This window comes from Daucus carota, chromosome 2, assembly GCF_001625215.2.
Source record: "Daucus carota subsp. sativus chromosome 2, DH1 v3.0, whole genome shotgun sequence".
Classification (NCBI taxonomy): domain Eukaryota; kingdom Viridiplantae; phylum Streptophyta; class Magnoliopsida; order Apiales; family Apiaceae; genus Daucus; species Daucus carota.
This window is the reverse complement of record NC_030382.2, coordinates 31211348-31230677: the sequence shown is the minus strand read 5'-3', so window position 1 is coordinate 31230677 and position 19330 is coordinate 31211348. Positions and strand designations below refer to the sequence as shown.

Below are 19330 nucleotides of genomic sequence, written 5' to 3'. Positions count from 1 at the left end.
GTTTCGATTTGAACTATTGATGTTTAGATGATGTTTTTGAAAAGGGCAATGCTAGGTGCCCCAAATTTTTTTACCAAATTGTTTTACCAAATGATGTGGCGGACAAGTGGATGATTGTGATTGGGTGATTGGTGTATATACAAGGGGGCCTCATTATTATTGGAGAAAATACGGCCAATCAGAATTTGACATGTAATTTGGGAAAAAAATTTGGGACAACTTTTTGGGGTCTCTAGCATTTTCCTTTTGAAAATATGGTCGCTCCCGGCTTTCATTTAACTTTCAATTTCTATTCAATGCACAATAAACTTTAACTTGCTAGAGCATCTCCGATTTTCAAAGAACTCTAAGTTAAAATTTAATAAATCATATATGTTACATGTACTTAGCAGGGCTGAACAAGAAAGAAGAGAGATTTAGTTATTATACTTGAAAGAGTAATGAATTACAATAACTAACAATAAAATGTGAATAGAAAGAAGAGAGATTTAATTATATTTATTATAAACGGTCTTTCTAATGTGTGCCCAAGGGCACACAATAAACACTAAATTCTATAAAAATGGCTTATTTTGATTGGTGGAGTTGATGTGAATGCAGGGGGGCCATCATCATTTATTGTTCATCCACCAATCAAAAGAAGCTATTTTTATTGGAGTTAGGGACTATTGTGTGCCCTTGGGCACACCATAGAAAATCCCTATTATAAATTGCAAGAAGAGAGATTTAATTATACTAGAAAGAGTATTGAATTACAATGATTAATAATAGATATGAATGGATGAGTAATAATAAGACGTGAATGAATGACTAGCAATTAAATCGAGGCCAGCTATATACACTTCACAATCTGTAACAAACTCATACAGTTAGTAGTGTCTTCTGTTTGTAGTCTCAATTGCAGTAGTAAGGTCATCATTTCTCCCCAAGTTGGGAGGAAGAAACAAGTTATAGACTATTGACTTGACCAAAAAATGCTGCAATTGCATAAAGCAGAGCGTCTTGATAAACAAATCAGCTGGTTGTTCATGAGTAGAAATATGATGAGCAGTGATAGGATCTTGTTGAAATTTTTACGCACCAAGCGACAGTTAATCTCAATGTGCTTGGTGGGTTCATGAAAAACAGGATAGATTTATTATCACAAAAGAGAGTAATAGGTGTGACAGACTTGAACTGCAATTCATGAAGAATCAAGACAATTCAATTAGCTCACAACATGCGTCTCTAAGTCCGGAAACAACATGTTGTTTTTGGCCTTTCCAACTAATAAGTGAGCCACCAAGCAACACACAAAAACTAGTCAAGGACGGTCTTGTATCGGAATACTCCCTCCGTCCCCTTTTACATGTCCATTTTGACTTTTGACCGGTCAAATTGAATATATTTTGACTAAAATTTACATATATTATATAATTGATAAAAATAATAAAAATTATATCATTTGGAAGTATATTTTGTCTACTTTAATATGCAACTTTCGAATTTTAAAAATAATGAATAGATGATCAGTAATGTTTATTCAAAAAAATAGTCAATTTGACTCTTCGAAAAACAACATGGACATGTAATAGGGGACGGAGGGAGTAGTTAGCTCAATCAGCATCGCAGTCAGGTGTAAGAGATTAAACTGTGTTTGTAGAGAAGATCAAGACTTGACCACAAGTACCCTTTTAAGTAACGAACCACTTCCAAAATTGATAACCAATGATTTTAACGAGGGGAAGTCATAAACTGTGCAAAAATGTGCATAGGATATGACAAGTCGGGACATGTAATGATGAGGTATATTATCGGCTAATTAAACATCGATATGAAGACATACCAGTGAGCAATCCAGACTGAAGGGTGTGATATTGTTTCATAAACAGAACGGCCAGTAGCTAAACTTGTGTACCTCAGAATATCCAACATATATTTTTGTTGGTTAACGTAAATAAAATTCAAATAGATTTAGAGAAATGCTATGCGCAGAGCAGAGGCGGATCTTAGAAGGGGCAAGAGGGGGCAACTGACCCCCTTAAATTTTAATTTTTTTAGTATTATACATATTTTTAGGTTGTAAAATTGAAATTGACCCCTCCCCTAATTTTTTTTGACCCCTCTTAATTTTTTTTACAAAAAAATTGACCCCCCTTACTTTATAGGCCGATCCGCCACTGGTGCAGAGCAAACTTAAAAAAAAGCTACGATTACTAGCTTTTGTCTCACGGCTTCTACTTATTTCCCAAACACTTTTATCACTTATAAATCTTAACTTGCTTCTAACTTCTACTTCACTTTTTTACTTTAAGCAATAAACACTTATTTTAAGCTCACCCAAATCATATATGCAAGCTTAATTGCATCTCTTACAACTAGAAAGGCAACTTTTTTAATTGTATTTTTGAAAATAAGATGAAAATATAATAAATAAAGACACTAATAGTGACGCAACTTTATATTACTATTTTTTTAACTATATAATAGAATAGAAAATTCTTTTTATTTGCCTGCTGTTGAGGTTTTTGCAAGGCATTGGCCCTGAATACCCATATATTCAAATTAATGTCATAACTATCTGGATCCAGAAAAGTGGTCCTCAAATACTATTTAGTAACACTACATCCGTCTAGCGTCTTGATTATTTACTATAAACGCTAGATGATGTAGGGTTTTGTTAGGTTATCCTAACAGAACGCTACATCGTGTAGCGTTTAATTAGATTGACCCTGATCAGAAAGGTGCATCTGTGTAACGTTTAAATAGAATAACCGTAATAAACGCCGCACGAGTAGCAAAACGCTACACGATCTATTGTTTTCATCCTAAAATTAAAAACGCTAGATTATCAGCGTCTCTAACTGATATTTGAGATAATTTTTTTTTAACTCTGTTATTTTGAATATTACTTCAACAATTTTTGAGATTTGGAGCCATTGCAAACTGGCGCTGCAAAGCTGCTTCAGAGAGAAGAAATAAGAAGATAGATCGGATAACTCTAGTACTATATTTTATCTTCTGAAAGATTCACCTTGTCGTTTTTGTCCTCAAGCAAATTGGAAGCTTTTAAAAGCAGAAAATGTGCATACGATAGTGATGTCTGAAATTCCTGGCGCCACTTGAGCTACTATATAATTTAAAGATCCGTATCACATCAATGGTCGACATCCATCATTTTACTGATTTTATATATTGGAAAATGGAGTTATATTTTTTGCACTTGTCGATCAAAATGTAATCGGTAAATTTTTTGTGCAAAACTAATCAAGTATTTTTTTTAATTAATTGAAGATTTTTTTTATTTAATAATTTAAGCTTATATGTTTATCTATTCTAATACTTCTTGGGTGAGTGAGAATCGAACCGGGGTTGGGTGTCCCAGGATAAAGGTTATCCAATCATGCTCACTTAATTAATATGTAAGATTGATATGGAAGCACGCAATGTTTATTTGTCTGGAAAGGAATCACGATTCTTTTTAAGGCACAAAAGTCACCCATTCCTTCCATGTGATTTGCTTCATGTACCATAAGACATGCAAAACCAACATAAAACACATTAACTGCTGCATCATTTCCCTTGCGATTCCATCTCTTATATACAAAAAATATGTCTCACGACCCTTCTAGATAAAGGACCCTACATATCCTGTTTATGTTTGGCTTAATATAGAGAAGGAATTGTATCAAATATTAGTTTGCTACTGTGCTGACGGAGTGACGGTTCTTGGTGATTTACTGTTTGCCATTTTTATCATCGTCAGAATGAATACAAGCTTGCAATTCTGCTAGTAGGATTTGTGTACCAAGAGGATGAAAAGGAGCACCTTGTTGCAAGATATCTGTTTCTGCCCCATCAAAGAAATGACAATAACAATGTTAAATTCAACTACACGGCTGGTAGAGTGCCAAACTAAAAATCTCTAAGCCTACATGTTAAATGTTAGGAATATGTTATAATTGACGCATACGACACTAATTATAGCATCCGTTGATAAGCAGAGCATCATCCGATGAGTTAGTGTAACAAAATAGCTACTTTACAATTTTGCAGTTGATAAAATAAGTTGATCAACTGGTTTTTATCATCAGTAGATGTGTAGTTAGAACGTCAAATTCTAAATATTCTAAGTTATGAAAAATATTCAAGTGAAGTGGAGATCAACGGCCAAATATAAGTTATCAACGGATAAAAAATAAAGCTTCATAAACTACTATTTAACCCATCAACAGCTAATGAAGCTAATGAAAACAAACTATCAATTCATAATAAAAGAAGCTATCAACGGCTGATGATTGATTTATCAATGACTAATTTGAGAGTTATAATTTGACAGCTACATTAGAGAAAATGGACAATAGTCACATTGATTCATCAGATAAAGTACAATCTATTTTGGAAGTTAAACTTAATATGGATTTATTCTATATCAAAAAACTCGAAACCTCGAAACCTGCCATTTTTAACTACACAACATGAAAGTATTCAAAAAAGCCACCTGAATTTTTGAAAACTCTTGTTACATTGATTATGTGTTTATTCTATTTATTCATGTGTTTTATTTTGAAGACAATCAAGAAAATTTTCAAGAAGCAAAAGATTGTATTCAACTCCCACTCTACAATCATCCTCAACAATTTGTATTGTTAAATAACATTAAACAAGATTATAACCTTGTCAATTTGTTTGCCCCAGAGACACAAGGTAATAAAATCTCAGCATGCAGCAACAAGATGATACATCATCATCAGATTCCATAATAGATGCTATGCTAACTTCAATTTTCGGGCAAGCAAAGTTTTCAGTAATAAGCAGTCCACTTTATATTGCAGAGGGTGCCAACTTTATCAGTATATATTTATCTCATGTTGATTAAAAAACCAGCACACCAGATTCCAGTATTATTAATTAAAAAAATTTAAGGTACTGAATCTTACTTCTCAGTCTTCTACTTCTAGGTCTTCGACTTCGAAAATATCATCAGGGTGTATTACTGCACTTGTGACAATGAGAGCTTTCTGAAGCTTATGATGTTCGAATACTTCAACTGTAATCAAGAAGTCTGAACTGACGGGCCGATGATCAGAGATCCACATTTCTGCTCGGTTGTACGAAAGCTGTTTTATGCCTTTGCCTAACCACAGTATGCGATCACACCTATATAAGAACAATATTGTTTAATTTTCATCTGTTATTGACTCTTCATATATGTGGGATAAATATAATTCTCAACTCACCTTATACCTTACAATTTTTTAGCAAAATAAGCAAAAAAACAAATGGAGAAATTATAAGATTCAACTTCATTAAAAGCACTTCAACAATTTTTCCAGAAAAGAAATCATCATCTGTGTCGAATTTTCATGATGTTTGATCTGATGGGGTTGTAAGAAAGTATGACATACCATGCTGGAGATCTCTTCTTTTCCCCTTCTTTTCGATTTTCACCAACATATACATCAGAGTTGATACCATACTTGTAAGTAGGCGGAAAGTTTATATGTCCTTCCTTCCATCCATCAAACACTCCATTGTGTAGTTCATTGTTTAGCTGCATTATGCATCCAGTAAAATCCATTATTCATCATTCATGTACAATCCAGTAAAAGAACATGAGCATATGTCCAAATATATATGATATAACTTAGCAAACAAATCATCTTTTATTTAAAAACTATGATACAGCTAGCAGCGCCATAATCTCTCCCGGGGTTTAAACCTTTATATGTAGTTGGACTTCATATTTTTATTTTCCAAGCATTTTACTTGCTTGCTTAGAAGATTTTTTTTTCAAATTCGGGAACAGCTCTGACCACGTTTCATCACCTCGATCCAAATCAAACTGTTTGTAACTTCCAGTATCAGTATTTTTACTTTCTAATGTTTCATTTAAATAAGATAAGTTTGTCTTTCAAATTTATTGTACAAAGTTTTACCTGGTCGCTATTAAGGAGTTCATTCCACTGCTTCATGGAAACAAGCTTCCTTATCCTTGAGTCTGACATGTTTATTCGATAGTTTAAGTCACCAAACCAGAAAACCTGACTGTTTGCAGAAGCACATGGTCAGATGTTTCAACACAAAATTTTATTACAACTTATCACTTACCATGGCAATGACTCATATCAATACTTGTACTACAGATACAGACGGACACTAAGAAAATTTACAGAGTCAGATTGAAATTTGGAGGACTAAAGTTACACATTGTTTCCTTTTTGCTGTGTTACCAAAATTTACCGCCTCTACATGAGTTACCTACAGCATATTACTTAACTTCGAACTCAAAACACAGGGAAGCACGAGGAGTTCTGGTTGCTCTTAGTGCAAAGCTAGTACAGCTCAACTATGTACATGCACAATCTGATGAAAAAAGTAATTTTCTAAATATAGTTAATTGCAGAAAGTTAAAAGTTTACCCCAAGTTAAATGGAACTTTCATATTGGATGACATATATTTTATGCAGGTCACTATTGACCATCAGAGATATATATAGCGATGCAACAAACAGAATGCTTACTCATGGGATGGGATCGTCAGTGGTTGGTGAATGTCAAAAGCAGATGAGAATTGAGTGCGTCTTATGATCTCATAGACATCAGCATTACGCCTTTGTTCATACCCTTCCTTGTGACCAGAGGCTAAATGTGAACACACAAAGCACAGCCGCGTTTGGAAAACAGACATACTAACGGACACAGATCCCTGTACCAGAAACCATAAAAAAGTGAATATTCAGTTTGTCAACCAGCATATGCCTAGAAGGCTAAAACTACTTATACAAATGTAATGATGTGGTGTAAGGATATATAAAAACTGGTATAACCAGAAGTTAACAGTCAAAAGACTTATAAATAGCCACTCAATTGGTAGAAGATCTCAAAACATTCTACAAAATGTAAGAGAATTGAAGCTGTCATAATTTTATAGGAATAGTAGAATGCTAAAATTCAGAACAGTCCATAATCACAATGCAAGTGCATCTTTCAGAGGTCTGTAATCAAACACTACACTGTTAACTAATCATTTGTGTACATTATAGTTCCATGAGAGAATTCATCGTGTTTCCATAAACAAGCCTGCACTGATGTCATCCAAATAAGGGTAAAATAAAATTCATAGTGAAAGAAGCTATATACCTTGTTCCCCATGTAGCCCATAAGTCCAACTCCTACTGGCAAGACACTCAAGTTATTAATATGTCTTCTCAATCTTCTACGGACCCAAACAGAGATGTATATTCCTACCATTTGCTTACTCACAATCCTTATATACTTAAGTCGTGATTTTACACCATCTTCTAAAATTGAATTTTCATGTTCCAGCTCAGGTATTCCAAAAGAATGCTCTTCTACTTCTGGACAGAGATCTAAAACATCAGCATCAGGTAGACAAACTACTGATTGATCTTCCCGGTTCATCCACATCACTCCAATTTTCTCGGACCTACCATGACCAACTGCATTATATTGAGAGCTGAAATTTTTAGCATTCTTCACCCAGTCAGAACGAACTTTGGCTGAACTGCTCATGCTTAATACCCGTCGCATAGAAGGGAGAACCTGGGATGTTACATCCAGTGGACGTTCAGGCCAATTTAATTTACTGTATTGATCAATGCTATAACTTCTTTGTAGAAATTTCTTTCCTGTAGAGATAAGTTGTGATATTGCATCTAATGGATGCTCGGGCCAATTCAGTCTACTATGTTGATCAATGCTATTACTTCTTTGCAAGCGAAATTTCTTTCCAACCCCAATGAATTCATCCACCGTTTGGCGTTTAGGATCACTTTCACTACCAATGTTTGACGACTCCTCAGGTATCAACTCTAGTGCAGAAGTTCCACCAATGTCAGTAAGAAGATCATCATCAGCAGCAGAAGCCCTTAATACTGGAGATAGTGGGAATACCGGAGACAGTGGAAATACTGGAGACAATGGGGCACTATAGCTTTTCGGTTTGGGGTCTGGTTCAAAAGTTCTATTCAATGTTCGACGAATGACAGACTCCCACTGCAGTATCGGTCTTCTAGTCTCTACTCCTAGAACATTTCCAGCACTCAAAGGCACAACCTCTTGGAATCTATAAACCAATAACAATCTAAATGACACTGTTCACTACTATTAATAGCTTATTATGACTCGAAAGAATACAAAAATTTGGGTATTTGAGATACATACCCAAGAATATAGATATCTGATGGTTCTTCCATGCTGATCCACTCATCAATTTCTAGATCGTCATGTGGAGGCCTTCCGGCAACATTCCAAGTACCTATGGTCACCCTACTCAGAAGCAAACAAACTCAATCAGCTACACTAACACAGAGAAAACAAAGCCAGTTAAAAAAAAAACCACCTACAGAAAAAGTAGATTAGAATGTTATGAAGGATGACAAACCTCACATCTTTTGTATTAATATACTGCGCGCGCAGAGTTTCTGATTTCCCTCTTCTGTGTTTAATATAAGGCCGTCTTGCTTGGGTGCCTGAATGAGTTCTAAAAGAATCAGTACCATTAGCACAGAAATTATAAGAAAAATCATGAATCACTGAGACAGAACCTGAAGTTTCACACGAGGATTCAGCAAAATCTCCCTGCCTTGTCCCCGGAAGATCCTCCTGATCAGCATCATGCCGCTGCATATCCTCAACGTAGCGTGCTACAAGACCACACCAAAACCATATTCATAAAACACAGAACATCAACTCAAAACCTTATTCATAAAACAACTAAACAAGTCCAATGACAAATACCATCGTTGTCTCTGTCCTCTCTATCCTCTCTCTCAGTCTCCTTTCTCTCCGCATCAGTATCCACTCGATCTTCATCATGCTCATACTTCTTGGATTTAATGTTAAACCATTTTTTCATCATACTCGAAGGCCAAGAGGCCTACACATTGGAATAGTCATTCAAACATATTATTCAAGTCTGAATTCAACATCAAGTATAATCTTAAATCTTAATAACAAACTATATCAAAATGAAAAGCACAGTTGAAGATACCTGAGAGTGCTTTCCTCGGGGCGCTTTCATCCTCCCAAACTAAAAACAATACAACAATAATGAAAGCTTATAAACAATAATATCACGAATGAACCACTTTACAGAAATCTACGTAGCCATGTTCCTGGAAAGTATAACTTTATGTATTTAAATAAAAAAAATTAAAAAGAATGTGACTCAAAACACTCTGAGTCACGGAAGAAACTTCGCGTAAGGTCTGCGTACATTTTACCCGCTCGGTACGAGTATGACAGTGTGGTTTGTGACAGAGGGAATGTGAAGAAAAGGGTGGTGTGCAGATGCTAAACAACAAAAAAGATAGGTAACTAGGACCAAATAGAAGCGACAGAGAGATGTAATGGTCAAGCTTAGACACACACACACAAGCCCAAGTTGCCAAAAAAGTAAAACTCAACTGGTCCTTACAAGTCACAAGCAGTTGTTTCTTGCTGAATTACTTGACCATGACATCCTAGCATATCAACTCAAATTTCTATAAATCAGTATTCATAAAATTATCACCTCTATTTATTTTATTACCATAAATATGAAATATCAGACCTGCAACACTTTTAATAATAATTAATGTAATATTGTCAAAACACCATTAATTTTAGCTAGCTGGCTGCAGCGGGTCATGTACAGAGTACTTCATTACTTCTCACAAACAATTTAATCAAAGTAACACTTCGAGCATAAATCAATCATCCTGAAACCTCAAATATCATAATTGAAGGAATGGAACGAAAAATGACCTATCTTATGGATAATTTTTAAAAAAATTCATTTTTTTCTCCATTCCATTCCTTACTGATGTGCTAGATATTACACCTTCAATTTGAGATGAAATGCTTCATTCTCTCCCATCCTCAATTTTTTCTCGATTCTAATCATAGCAATTTTGCATTTCCTCAAAATTTGTTCAAAATATCCTTCCTTTTTCTATAAGTTTCAAGTATTTTTACTCATTTAATTTCATTACATTCCATTCTCCCCAACCAAACACAATAATCAATTTAATTGTGAACGGGGAATATTAATTCAATTAAATGAAAGTGTGGGAGGAAGTATTGGGAGTCAGAAATAGAGGAACAGCAGAGAAATAAGATCTCGGACAATGACTTGGAAATAACTAAAATACAGTATAGAAAATCAAAGAAAACAGATAAAGATTGATTAGGACAGGGACATTTACGTCAAGACACCCACCTCCTATTACCTATATAACCAGCCACAGACTTACAGGTGTGTATGCATATACTTGTGCTGCATGCAGTTAAGTTAGGGGTGACAATTTCGGATATCGGGTCGTGTTCGTGTCAGCAATCGGGTCGATTTCGGGTTAAACTAAAATCACTTAAAATTGAATAAAACTGAAAATTCTAGTTATTAGAAATGAAATTCTAATTTCGGGTCATTTCGAGTCCATTTCGAGTCAAACGGATGATTTTCGGGTCACTTTCGGATTTTTGTCTCACTAAATCAGGTTTCGGGTTGAGTCGGGTTCGAGTCGAGTTAAGTGGCTCACAGCCAGGCCCAGCGTTTTCGCCACAAGAAATTGCTAAACTCCATGTTTTCGAGACAGAGATGTGTATTTACTATTTAGTTACAGAGTTTGTTTAGTGTTTGCTCACACATGCTAAACATCAAATTTATAAATTTAGATTATTTTAATTGGTGTGTTTGTTGTGAATGTAAGAGGGTACTCATTATTAAAAACTATAAGTCAATCAAATGAAAATAAAATTATTAATTTTGTGCTTATTGTTTGCTCACGGCACACCGTAAAAAAATTATTAGTTATAAAATAAGAAAATTATCGTCAAGATTGGATTAAAATACCGTCACCCTGTCACAGTCCACGGCAAAAGACCCTGCTTTATGAAACTGCGGACTATCACCCAATAAAGTATGAACAGGAAAAGAGCGTGATTATTAGACTTAGATTTAGTGGGAAACAACGAGAAAATCAAGTAGTTCTGTATTTTTGGCATCTGGTGATAATACTGCAAATTGTGTTACTGTATAGTAGTTTTTTTGTCGTAAAATAGTACTCCCTCCGTCCCCTTCAGTTGTTTACATTGGAGGGGGACACGGAGACCAAGACAATGTATGAAAAATGAGTAAAGTTAGGTGAAAAGTGAGTAAAGTGGTGGGACCCATCAATATTTAATAATAGATTTGAGATAGTGGAAGAAAGTAGTGGGTGTAATAGTAGTTTTTATTGTTAAATATGAGATAGTGGGAGAAGATAGTGGATGTAATGATGAAAAAACTTACTATTTATGGTAACGTAAAGAAATGAGAGGGACATCCCAAAATAGTAACTGTAAAGAAATGAGAGGGACGGAGGGAGTACATGACAAAGTTGATCTTTGAAATTAGTCCAATATATGTGAAGGTGGTAGATTTTTTTCTGATCGTTGTTGAAATACAATATAAAATTTATTTGATACATTTCTCCATTATTATAATATTTTAGTTGTATTGGTTTTCAATATGAGTTCAAATTTGATGGAGATCTCAAATTCAACTTTAAATCATCTTAAGATGAGTATTCATAACTCAAAAATTAGAATTTCGAGTAAGGTGGAGTGAGAGTGTTGAGATATAGCATAATATTTATATGGGATTTTCTCATAATTAAAATTATTTTTATCAATTTTAAGTTTAACGAGCACACTAAGATGATCAATTTTGACCAATTTTCTTAATTGATCCTCCCCCGTTGCTGTGGTGATAACTAATAATGGTGGTGGAATGATGAAAAGAATAAGAATGTTAAAAACGGAGAATGCGTTCTGTATTCAGGTTCTGTATTCTTGTTTCACCAATTTCTAAGGTGATAATCATTAATTTATACAACACAAATTATTATTTTATAAAACGAAAATCACTAAAAATTCAGGGGCGGAAGCAAGGGGGGGCTAGCCCCGGCGCTAGCCCAGGCGCCAGCCCCGGCTGAGAAAAAAATAATAAGTATAATTTATTTATTTTTAGTTTTTTAGCCCGGGGACAAATTTAAAAATGAATATATATATATATATATATATATATATATATATATATATATATATATATAAATAGCCCACTTAACATGGTGGTTTACATCGAAAAGGCCATATTTAAAGACATAGACGATGAAATTATCTTACAATGTTATCAAAATATGCAAAATCGTAAAATTCAGTTGTCATCTATTCCTTCTTCAAAAAAAGACAGTAAAGATATCTCCACTTAACCAATTAAGGTATGCATATTTACTTTTAATTTTTTTGCTGAAATTTTAATAATAGTTTAGCCCGGGGTCGAAATAAATCCTGGTTCCGCCACCGACTAAAATATATATATAAAAGCAAATCCTGAATTCTATAGAAACTTTGCTCACAGGCGGGATTGAATGAAGGAGCAGTAGTATTATATTGGAATCGGCAGGATAGTCAGATGAAGTAAGATCACAGTGACAGTAATGATAAGTTTGGGAGAGGAGTTAATGACACTTTGTAACTCCTAAGTTTGCTCCAAATCGCAGTTTAGTACCTAAACTTTAAAACGTGTCAATATGCACCCTAAACTTAACATTCTCGTGCAAGTTGTAACCCCTAGTCACTATTCCGTTCAAATCTACCGTTAACTTTAACTGTTTGAGCGGTAACTGTGTGTATATCCGTTTCTAACGGCTACTTTACCCACTGTGACACCTCAAAAATTATGTATTATATTTTGAAATTATTTCTGAACATACACAACGATGTAAAAACAATTTAAAATAATTTTAAAAATATAAATTTTCAGATTCTAAATCTAGATACATATTTTTTAAATTATTTTAAATTTTTTTACATCGTTGTGTGTGTTCAGAAATAATTTCAAAATATAATACATAATTTTTGAGGGGTCACAATGGATAAATTAGCTGTTAGAAACTGATATACACACAGTTACCGCTCAGACAGTTAAAGTTAACAGTAGATTTGAACGGAATAGTGACTAAGGGTTACAACTTGCACGGGAATGTTAAGTTTAGGGTGCATATTGACACGTTTTAAAGTTTAGGTACTAAACTGCCATTTGGAGCAAACTTAGGGGTCACAAAGTGTCATTAACTCTTTGGGAGAGAGGATTCTATGCATGTACACTTCTGCGAGCCTAACTTTCAAGTTGGTTGTCTCACACATTAACAAAATTTATTATCTGTATCTTAATCAAATAACCTTATATCTATGGTTGTACCAGGCAGCTTATAACATAATTTGTACTATGTCCATTGACCCAAATGCAACCAACATTGCATTAAATTTTCAACCAAGACATATAATCAGAATCAGTAATTCTACATATGTCACTTAACCGCCAACATAATTCCTGAAATTCTCATCTATTTTCCTATCTTCAAATAAGGACTTAATTTTGGAGAAAAATACGTAAAATTCTACTTTTTTTGAAATAAATTATACTTTTTTTGTCAAATAACGAATATGAAACATCTCTTCAGCATTTATATCTAGAAAAAATATTAAAAAATAGATTTTAGAAAAACATAAATTCTTATTTTCATAATAATTCAATTGTCAAACATCCCACAATATAACAGTGAAAATTATATTTATCGGTGTGAATAAAAAGCATAAATAAAAGCTTGTGAAGACAGTTTCTGGGAGTACGGCCAATGTCATGTGTCCTGTATTGTGTGGATGGGCTGAAAAAATGAACTAAACGGGGGGACAAAATAAATAAAAGGCCCCGTACAGTGGGGAGTGAACCCAAGATACAGTGGTGGTCCAAATAATATTCCAGAGCACTGACCACTATATGTGGACATAATTGTTTGCTTACTCCATTTTCTTCGACATGTTTGAATCTAAGATGTGATGCTGACATTGCAGTAACAACTTTTATCGATTTCTTCAGTTTCCTCAGCTGCGTTTTTCTTCTGCTCGTCAGTTTCTCAGCTGTGTTCTTTTTCTTCTGCTATGTTTAATGAATAAAGTAGTTCGCGTAGAGTGGTGCATCTAAGGTAAAGGCGCTCACACATGAAATTACCTTTTTTCAACAAATATTCAAGGTATAAGTTAAAAATATTTATTTTTACTGTTTATGTAAAAAGTCAAAAAACACTTATAAAAAATTAGGAATGTTCTACTTATTTTTTAAACACTTTTTTTTGTCAGGGTCTACATACTCGTACATGAGTTGTATCTCGAGATACAATAATCGCAACAAGAAATTTCAGTCATCCAAAAAATATTATCATCTAATTGAAATACATGCAAGATATCTCCGGACGTTTTAATAATAATACTTTAACGTCTGATAGGAAAAAACCCATAAAAATCTCTACCAAAGATCCCGAAAAAAACAAAAGAAGCTCATATATAAAATTACATATATTATACAAGTTATAAAGGACCGGATAATATATCCAAAAAAAATATTTCTTAAACACTTTAATCACTTATAAGTCTTAACTTGCTTCTCACTTATACATCACTTCTTTATTTTAAGGAAGAAGCACTTATTTTAATCTCAACCAAACGGCCCTTATATCCATCACCGGGAAGAAGCGAAGCCAGGGTAGATGATGAATCAATTTATTTTTATACGTCAATTTGAAATATCTCTTTTTTTTCTTTAAAGGAAATTTAGGTGGAGGGGGGAGGAACAGTGTGTAAAACATAAGAATGGAACTAAATCGGTGAAGTCTCAAACTAAGAATTAATTATGGATTAATTGGATTGAACGGCAATTAATCATATGATTTTTGCATAATTAGATATTTAATTAATTTGAAGAATTATGAAATATGAATTTATACAAACATACATCACAAAAATATAAAATATTTAAATTCAAAAATTAATTTTTGGAGGCCTCAAATTTGCCTAAAGCTCCAAAATCATAGAGCCGGACCTGGTTGTGTTACAGTAGGAAAGGAAAGAAAAGAAATAATGAAATGTGTTGTGGTGGAGCTTGTAATCATAAACTTGGATAGTTGCTGGCCTTCCATCAACATCTGTGCTAGTAATTCAGCTTACTCTATCATCTTTTTGTTGTAACTTATAAGTCGCAGAATGATACTCTACGAGAGAATATGATTAGATGAGGAGGGGGTCCATGTAGCCACATTTGGAGCACCTTGCATGGTGCAAGTTGAACGGATAATGAGATCTGCACCAAACATGGGGGAACGAGAGAGAAATAAAGCAAAGATGTTGAAATAGTGAACAGTGAAAACGATGTCCACTAACAAATCTCTCCGCAATTGACAAAACTGTAGGGACATGCATGCAAGGCACGTTTGGTTTACTTGAAATAAGTGTTTATCGCTTATAAGCACTGTTGTAAAAAACGGGAATCAGACTTAGTCGGTAACGGCACCGTCGAACGATTAATCAGATAATTGGAGATTAATCAAGATGATTAATCGGATCAAGATGATTAATCGGATCATTAATCGTAATCAATTTAATATAATTTTTTTTATTATATATATTAATATAATTATATATAGTATAAATTTATAGTCATATAAAATAAAAAGATTAATGATTTTTTATAACACAAAACATGCCTTTATACATATATACAAGTCCAGTCATCTTATTTATAAACTTGAATTTGATTGAACCTGCGAAGGAAGATATTGTAAATTTATGTAATTAGAGTTTAGGAGCTAATATTGAAATAGTGAAAGGTAATAAAACCAATTTTAATTTCCATGTTTTGTCATTTTTGTGCCTTTTGTTTTATTTAAAATTAAATTTTAAATTTTAAATATTTTTTACTTTTTATTTTTAAATTTTTTAAATTCACCGATTTTTGACCGACTTTTTCGGATTAATCCCGATTTTGACCGATTAATCCCGATCTTGACCAATTTTCAGAAAAATTGATTTTTTCACCGATTAACGCTTAATCGAGACGGTGGCCAACCGAACAACGATTAATCGGCAATTAATCCCGATTAATCGCCGACTTTTAGAACCCTGCTTATAAGTTATAAGTTATAAGTGATAAAGTATGAAGTTGTATGCTGAGTTTAAAATAAATGTTTTTTGCTTTAAATAAAGAAGTGAAGTAGAAATTAAAGTGTTTGAGAAAAAGTAAAAATTTGTTTGGGCAACGGAAGTTGCTCCCACTTTTTACTTCTGCTTTTCTTGATCATTTGTGTAAAAAAAAATATGAATTATTTTTAAGAAGTTGTGAAAAAGAAGTTGGAAATAAAAAATGTTAGATTTGCTTTACAACTTTTACTTTTTTTCCAAATATTTTAATAACTTATAATTATTAATTTACTATTTTACTTCTACTCTATTTCATTATTTTAATTTAAATAAGAATTCATTTATTTTAAGTTAACCCAAATGACACCTAACTATTCTCAACTTCTTTATAAGTACTTCTTGATTTTTTATACAAAGAGTACGAATAAGTGTTAATTCCTAACTTATAAACCCAGAAACCGGATTCTTATACTCGGCCAAACACCCCACGTAAAAAGTAATCTTTAATTTATACGTGTAGATAACTTTTTTTAATTTTTATAACTCATCATGCATAAAAATTAATAATATACGATAAATTATCTTTTAAAGTGAGGTAGTTTTATCAAAATTTTAAAAATAAAATAAGTCGCTAAAGTTTAAACTTTTAATTTCTTAGATTATAGTTTATAAATTGATAATTGACTTATAAACATTTAGATAAACAATAGGAATAAATTATTTTGTAAATTATAAGCTCGCCCAAAACCCCACCTGTATACCAAACCACCGTGCCTATAATGTCAATTAATATTTCTTTTCTTCTATATTACTGTATACTCTTTTCTACAGTTATTATACACACAGGCGTATATCCAAGTGTTTTTATCATCTGTACTTTGTCACCAACTCACCTCCAATATCATCATTGTTTATTGACTTTTTAGTCATTTACTACTGTGGTAGTCTGTTATTTTTCCCTTCAACAATAATAGAGTACTATATTTATTTATTTTTTGCCAAATAGAGTACTATATTTAAGAGAAAAGGCCCTCAGTGTCTTATTTTATACACAAAATGCCCCAGTTGGCACAATTTAAAAAAAATGGTCTTCTTCTGTCACTCCAAAACTGAGCTTAAGCAGTGTTTTATATAAACTTCCTTAACGCCACACGCAACCCCATTTGACATTTTTTATTTTTAAAACAACTTATAACGCCAGACTAAACAGCGTTTCCACAAAAACATATTATTGTTTTAATTATACATGCGTATTAGTAATTTACATCTCTGGAAGTAAAAAAAAACACTCCACCAAAACAAAGCAAGATGAGAGCGAACCAAAACGTAACCACAAGTTACGTTAACAATATTGTTTAATATAAAAAATCTTAACATTAGTTACATTTTAGGGTTCACATTTTGGTTTTTAGAGTAATTTATTTATACTTGAAATTAAATTGGCCGACGGTTAGGGTTTAGGATTGAGCGTCCCTCGAGCCTAAACCCTAATTAATGCGAGGCTGCAGGGCCGAAGACCCTAAAGCTGAGAAACCGGCGGAATAATTAAATTTACAATCGTTAATATTTAGGGTTTAGGTTTGGGTTTTGGAATAATTAATTCGTACTGTATATTAAATTGGCCGACCGTTAGAGTTTAGGATTGAGGGTGTAGGGCCGTTAGGCCCTACTCCCTCGAGCCTAAACCCTAATTAATGCGAGGCTGCAGGGCCGAAGGCCTTAAAGCCAAGAAAGCGGCGGAATAAATTTATTCACAGTCGTTAACATTTAGGGTTTAGCTTTGGGCTGTAGAATGATTAATTCGTACTGTATATTAAATTGGCCGACGGTTAAGGTTTAGGATTGAGAATGTAGGGCTGTGAGGTCCTAAAATCGAGGAACCAAGTTAAACAATTAATCTTAAAAACAAAGATTAATAATTTTTAAAATTTTAGAGTTTATATTTGGATTTTAGAATAATTTATTTATAACTGAAATTAAATTAATTTTAAAAATTAAAAAAAAAATCAAAACGCAACTTAATGTCACGTTTAACCTTTAAACGTTACTTAAATAAACGTTTTAGTTTATTAAAAAAATATAATGCACATGCCATGAACATGACATTAACATACGTTTTGGCTCCAAAACGGTAGTTATACTGACGTTTCGGCATTTCATTTCTGAACATAAGCTAAACGTGAAGCGCAATCACGTTTTCGATCAAAACACTTTTTTTGAGTGACGTTTTGAAGTGACATTGTGGGCCATTTATTTCAATTGTGACTTTCAGGTCCATTGTGTTAAGCATAGTGACTTTGAGGGCCGTCACCCTATATTTAGACGGTTTAGACAGTAAACAAGGTGATAATTTTGGTCGCTGAGATACAATTATATATTTATTATTTTAATTTTGATGATAAAAAAAATATTTTTAATAATAGATAATGTATGTCGTTCCTTTTTCAATTATAATTTGACAGAAAAACGGTTGATTTTAATGTTAAAATCTAATGTAAATGTATTATCATCCCCTTTTAACGCGTGTTGCGAATAGTAGTCCGGAGCTCTTTAATATCAATACAACAAATATATAAGAGTTGTATATATATTTGTACATCTTCTCATGCTTGTCATAATTAATTTTCACTCAAAAAAACTCAATTCAGATCGAAACTAAATTGTTGTAATCCCATAAGTATAAGTAAAAGCTGATGTCATAAATTTCTAAATTTTCTTTGATTGATGAATTTGAGAGAAATATCTCAATTTTGGTTAGTTAGTGAGTATCCGTTTCCCTATTTTTCATGCTAGGATTGGAAGTCCTATATTTTACGTATCCATACGATTTAGTCTTTAGAATTCTGAAATAATGTAAAAAGAAGCTGTTGAACATCGTGAATATTTTTGACATGGGGATAGCTATTTCACCCAAGGACATTTGGAATTTCATATCTGATGAAACTTTTTTAATCATGGATAGGAAGCATACGGCTTTCGAGATGTAGATGATATCTATACAGATGGATCATGACCAATTAAAAACATAAAAATAGAAACATTGTTCCAATGAATTAGTGAATGCTCATAGTGAGTTGTACACGTTCAATGTTTGCACGCATAATAAATACTTCATTTGACATTAAGGTTCGTTTTGTATAAGGCTTTGATATTAAAAACGGGATTAAGGGGCCGTTTGGGTAAACTTAAAATAAGTGCTTCTTGCTTAAAATAAAAAAGTGGAGTAGAAGTTAAAAGCAAGTTAAGACTTATAAGTGATTAAAGTGTTTGGGAAATAAGTAGAAGCCCTGAAATAAAAGCTAACAATCCTAACTTTTTATAAGTGCTTCTT

The 19330-nt window shown here is 33.0% G+C and overlaps 1 protein-coding gene across 3 annotated transcripts; it reads right to left on the bottom strand.

Annotated features, from left to right (window-relative positions):
• Nucleotides 1-3531: 3531 nt before the first annotated feature.
• On the bottom strand, nt 3532-9301 carry LOC108209868 (type I inositol polyphosphate 5-phosphatase 2). 3 transcript variants are annotated; one of them, XM_017381043.2, is made up of 11 exons: nt 8996-9301; nt 8743-8881; nt 8550-8648; nt 8387-8474; nt 8167-8271; nt 7123-8068; nt 6504-6688; nt 5919-6027; nt 5388-5533; nt 4920-5139; nt 3532-3829 (listed from the first exon to the last, which is right to left on the bottom strand). In XM_017381043.2, the coding sequence occupies exons 1-10, from the start codon at nt 9023-9025 to the stop codon at nt 4923-4925; spliced, it is 2064 nt and encodes a 687-aa protein (XP_017236532.1). In that variant the 5' UTR covers nt 9026-9301; the 3' UTR covers nt 3532-3829; nt 4920-4922. The 3 variants fall into 3 exon arrangements, with proteins under 3 accessions (XP_017236532.1, XP_017236533.1, XP_063943218.1); XM_017381044.2 differs by having other exon boundaries at nt 3532-3823; nt 8996-9153; XM_064087148.1 differs by lacking the exon at nt 8996-9301 and having other exon boundaries at nt 3688-3829; nt 8392-8474; nt 8743-8814.
• Nucleotides 9302-19330: the final 10029 nt, after the last annotated feature.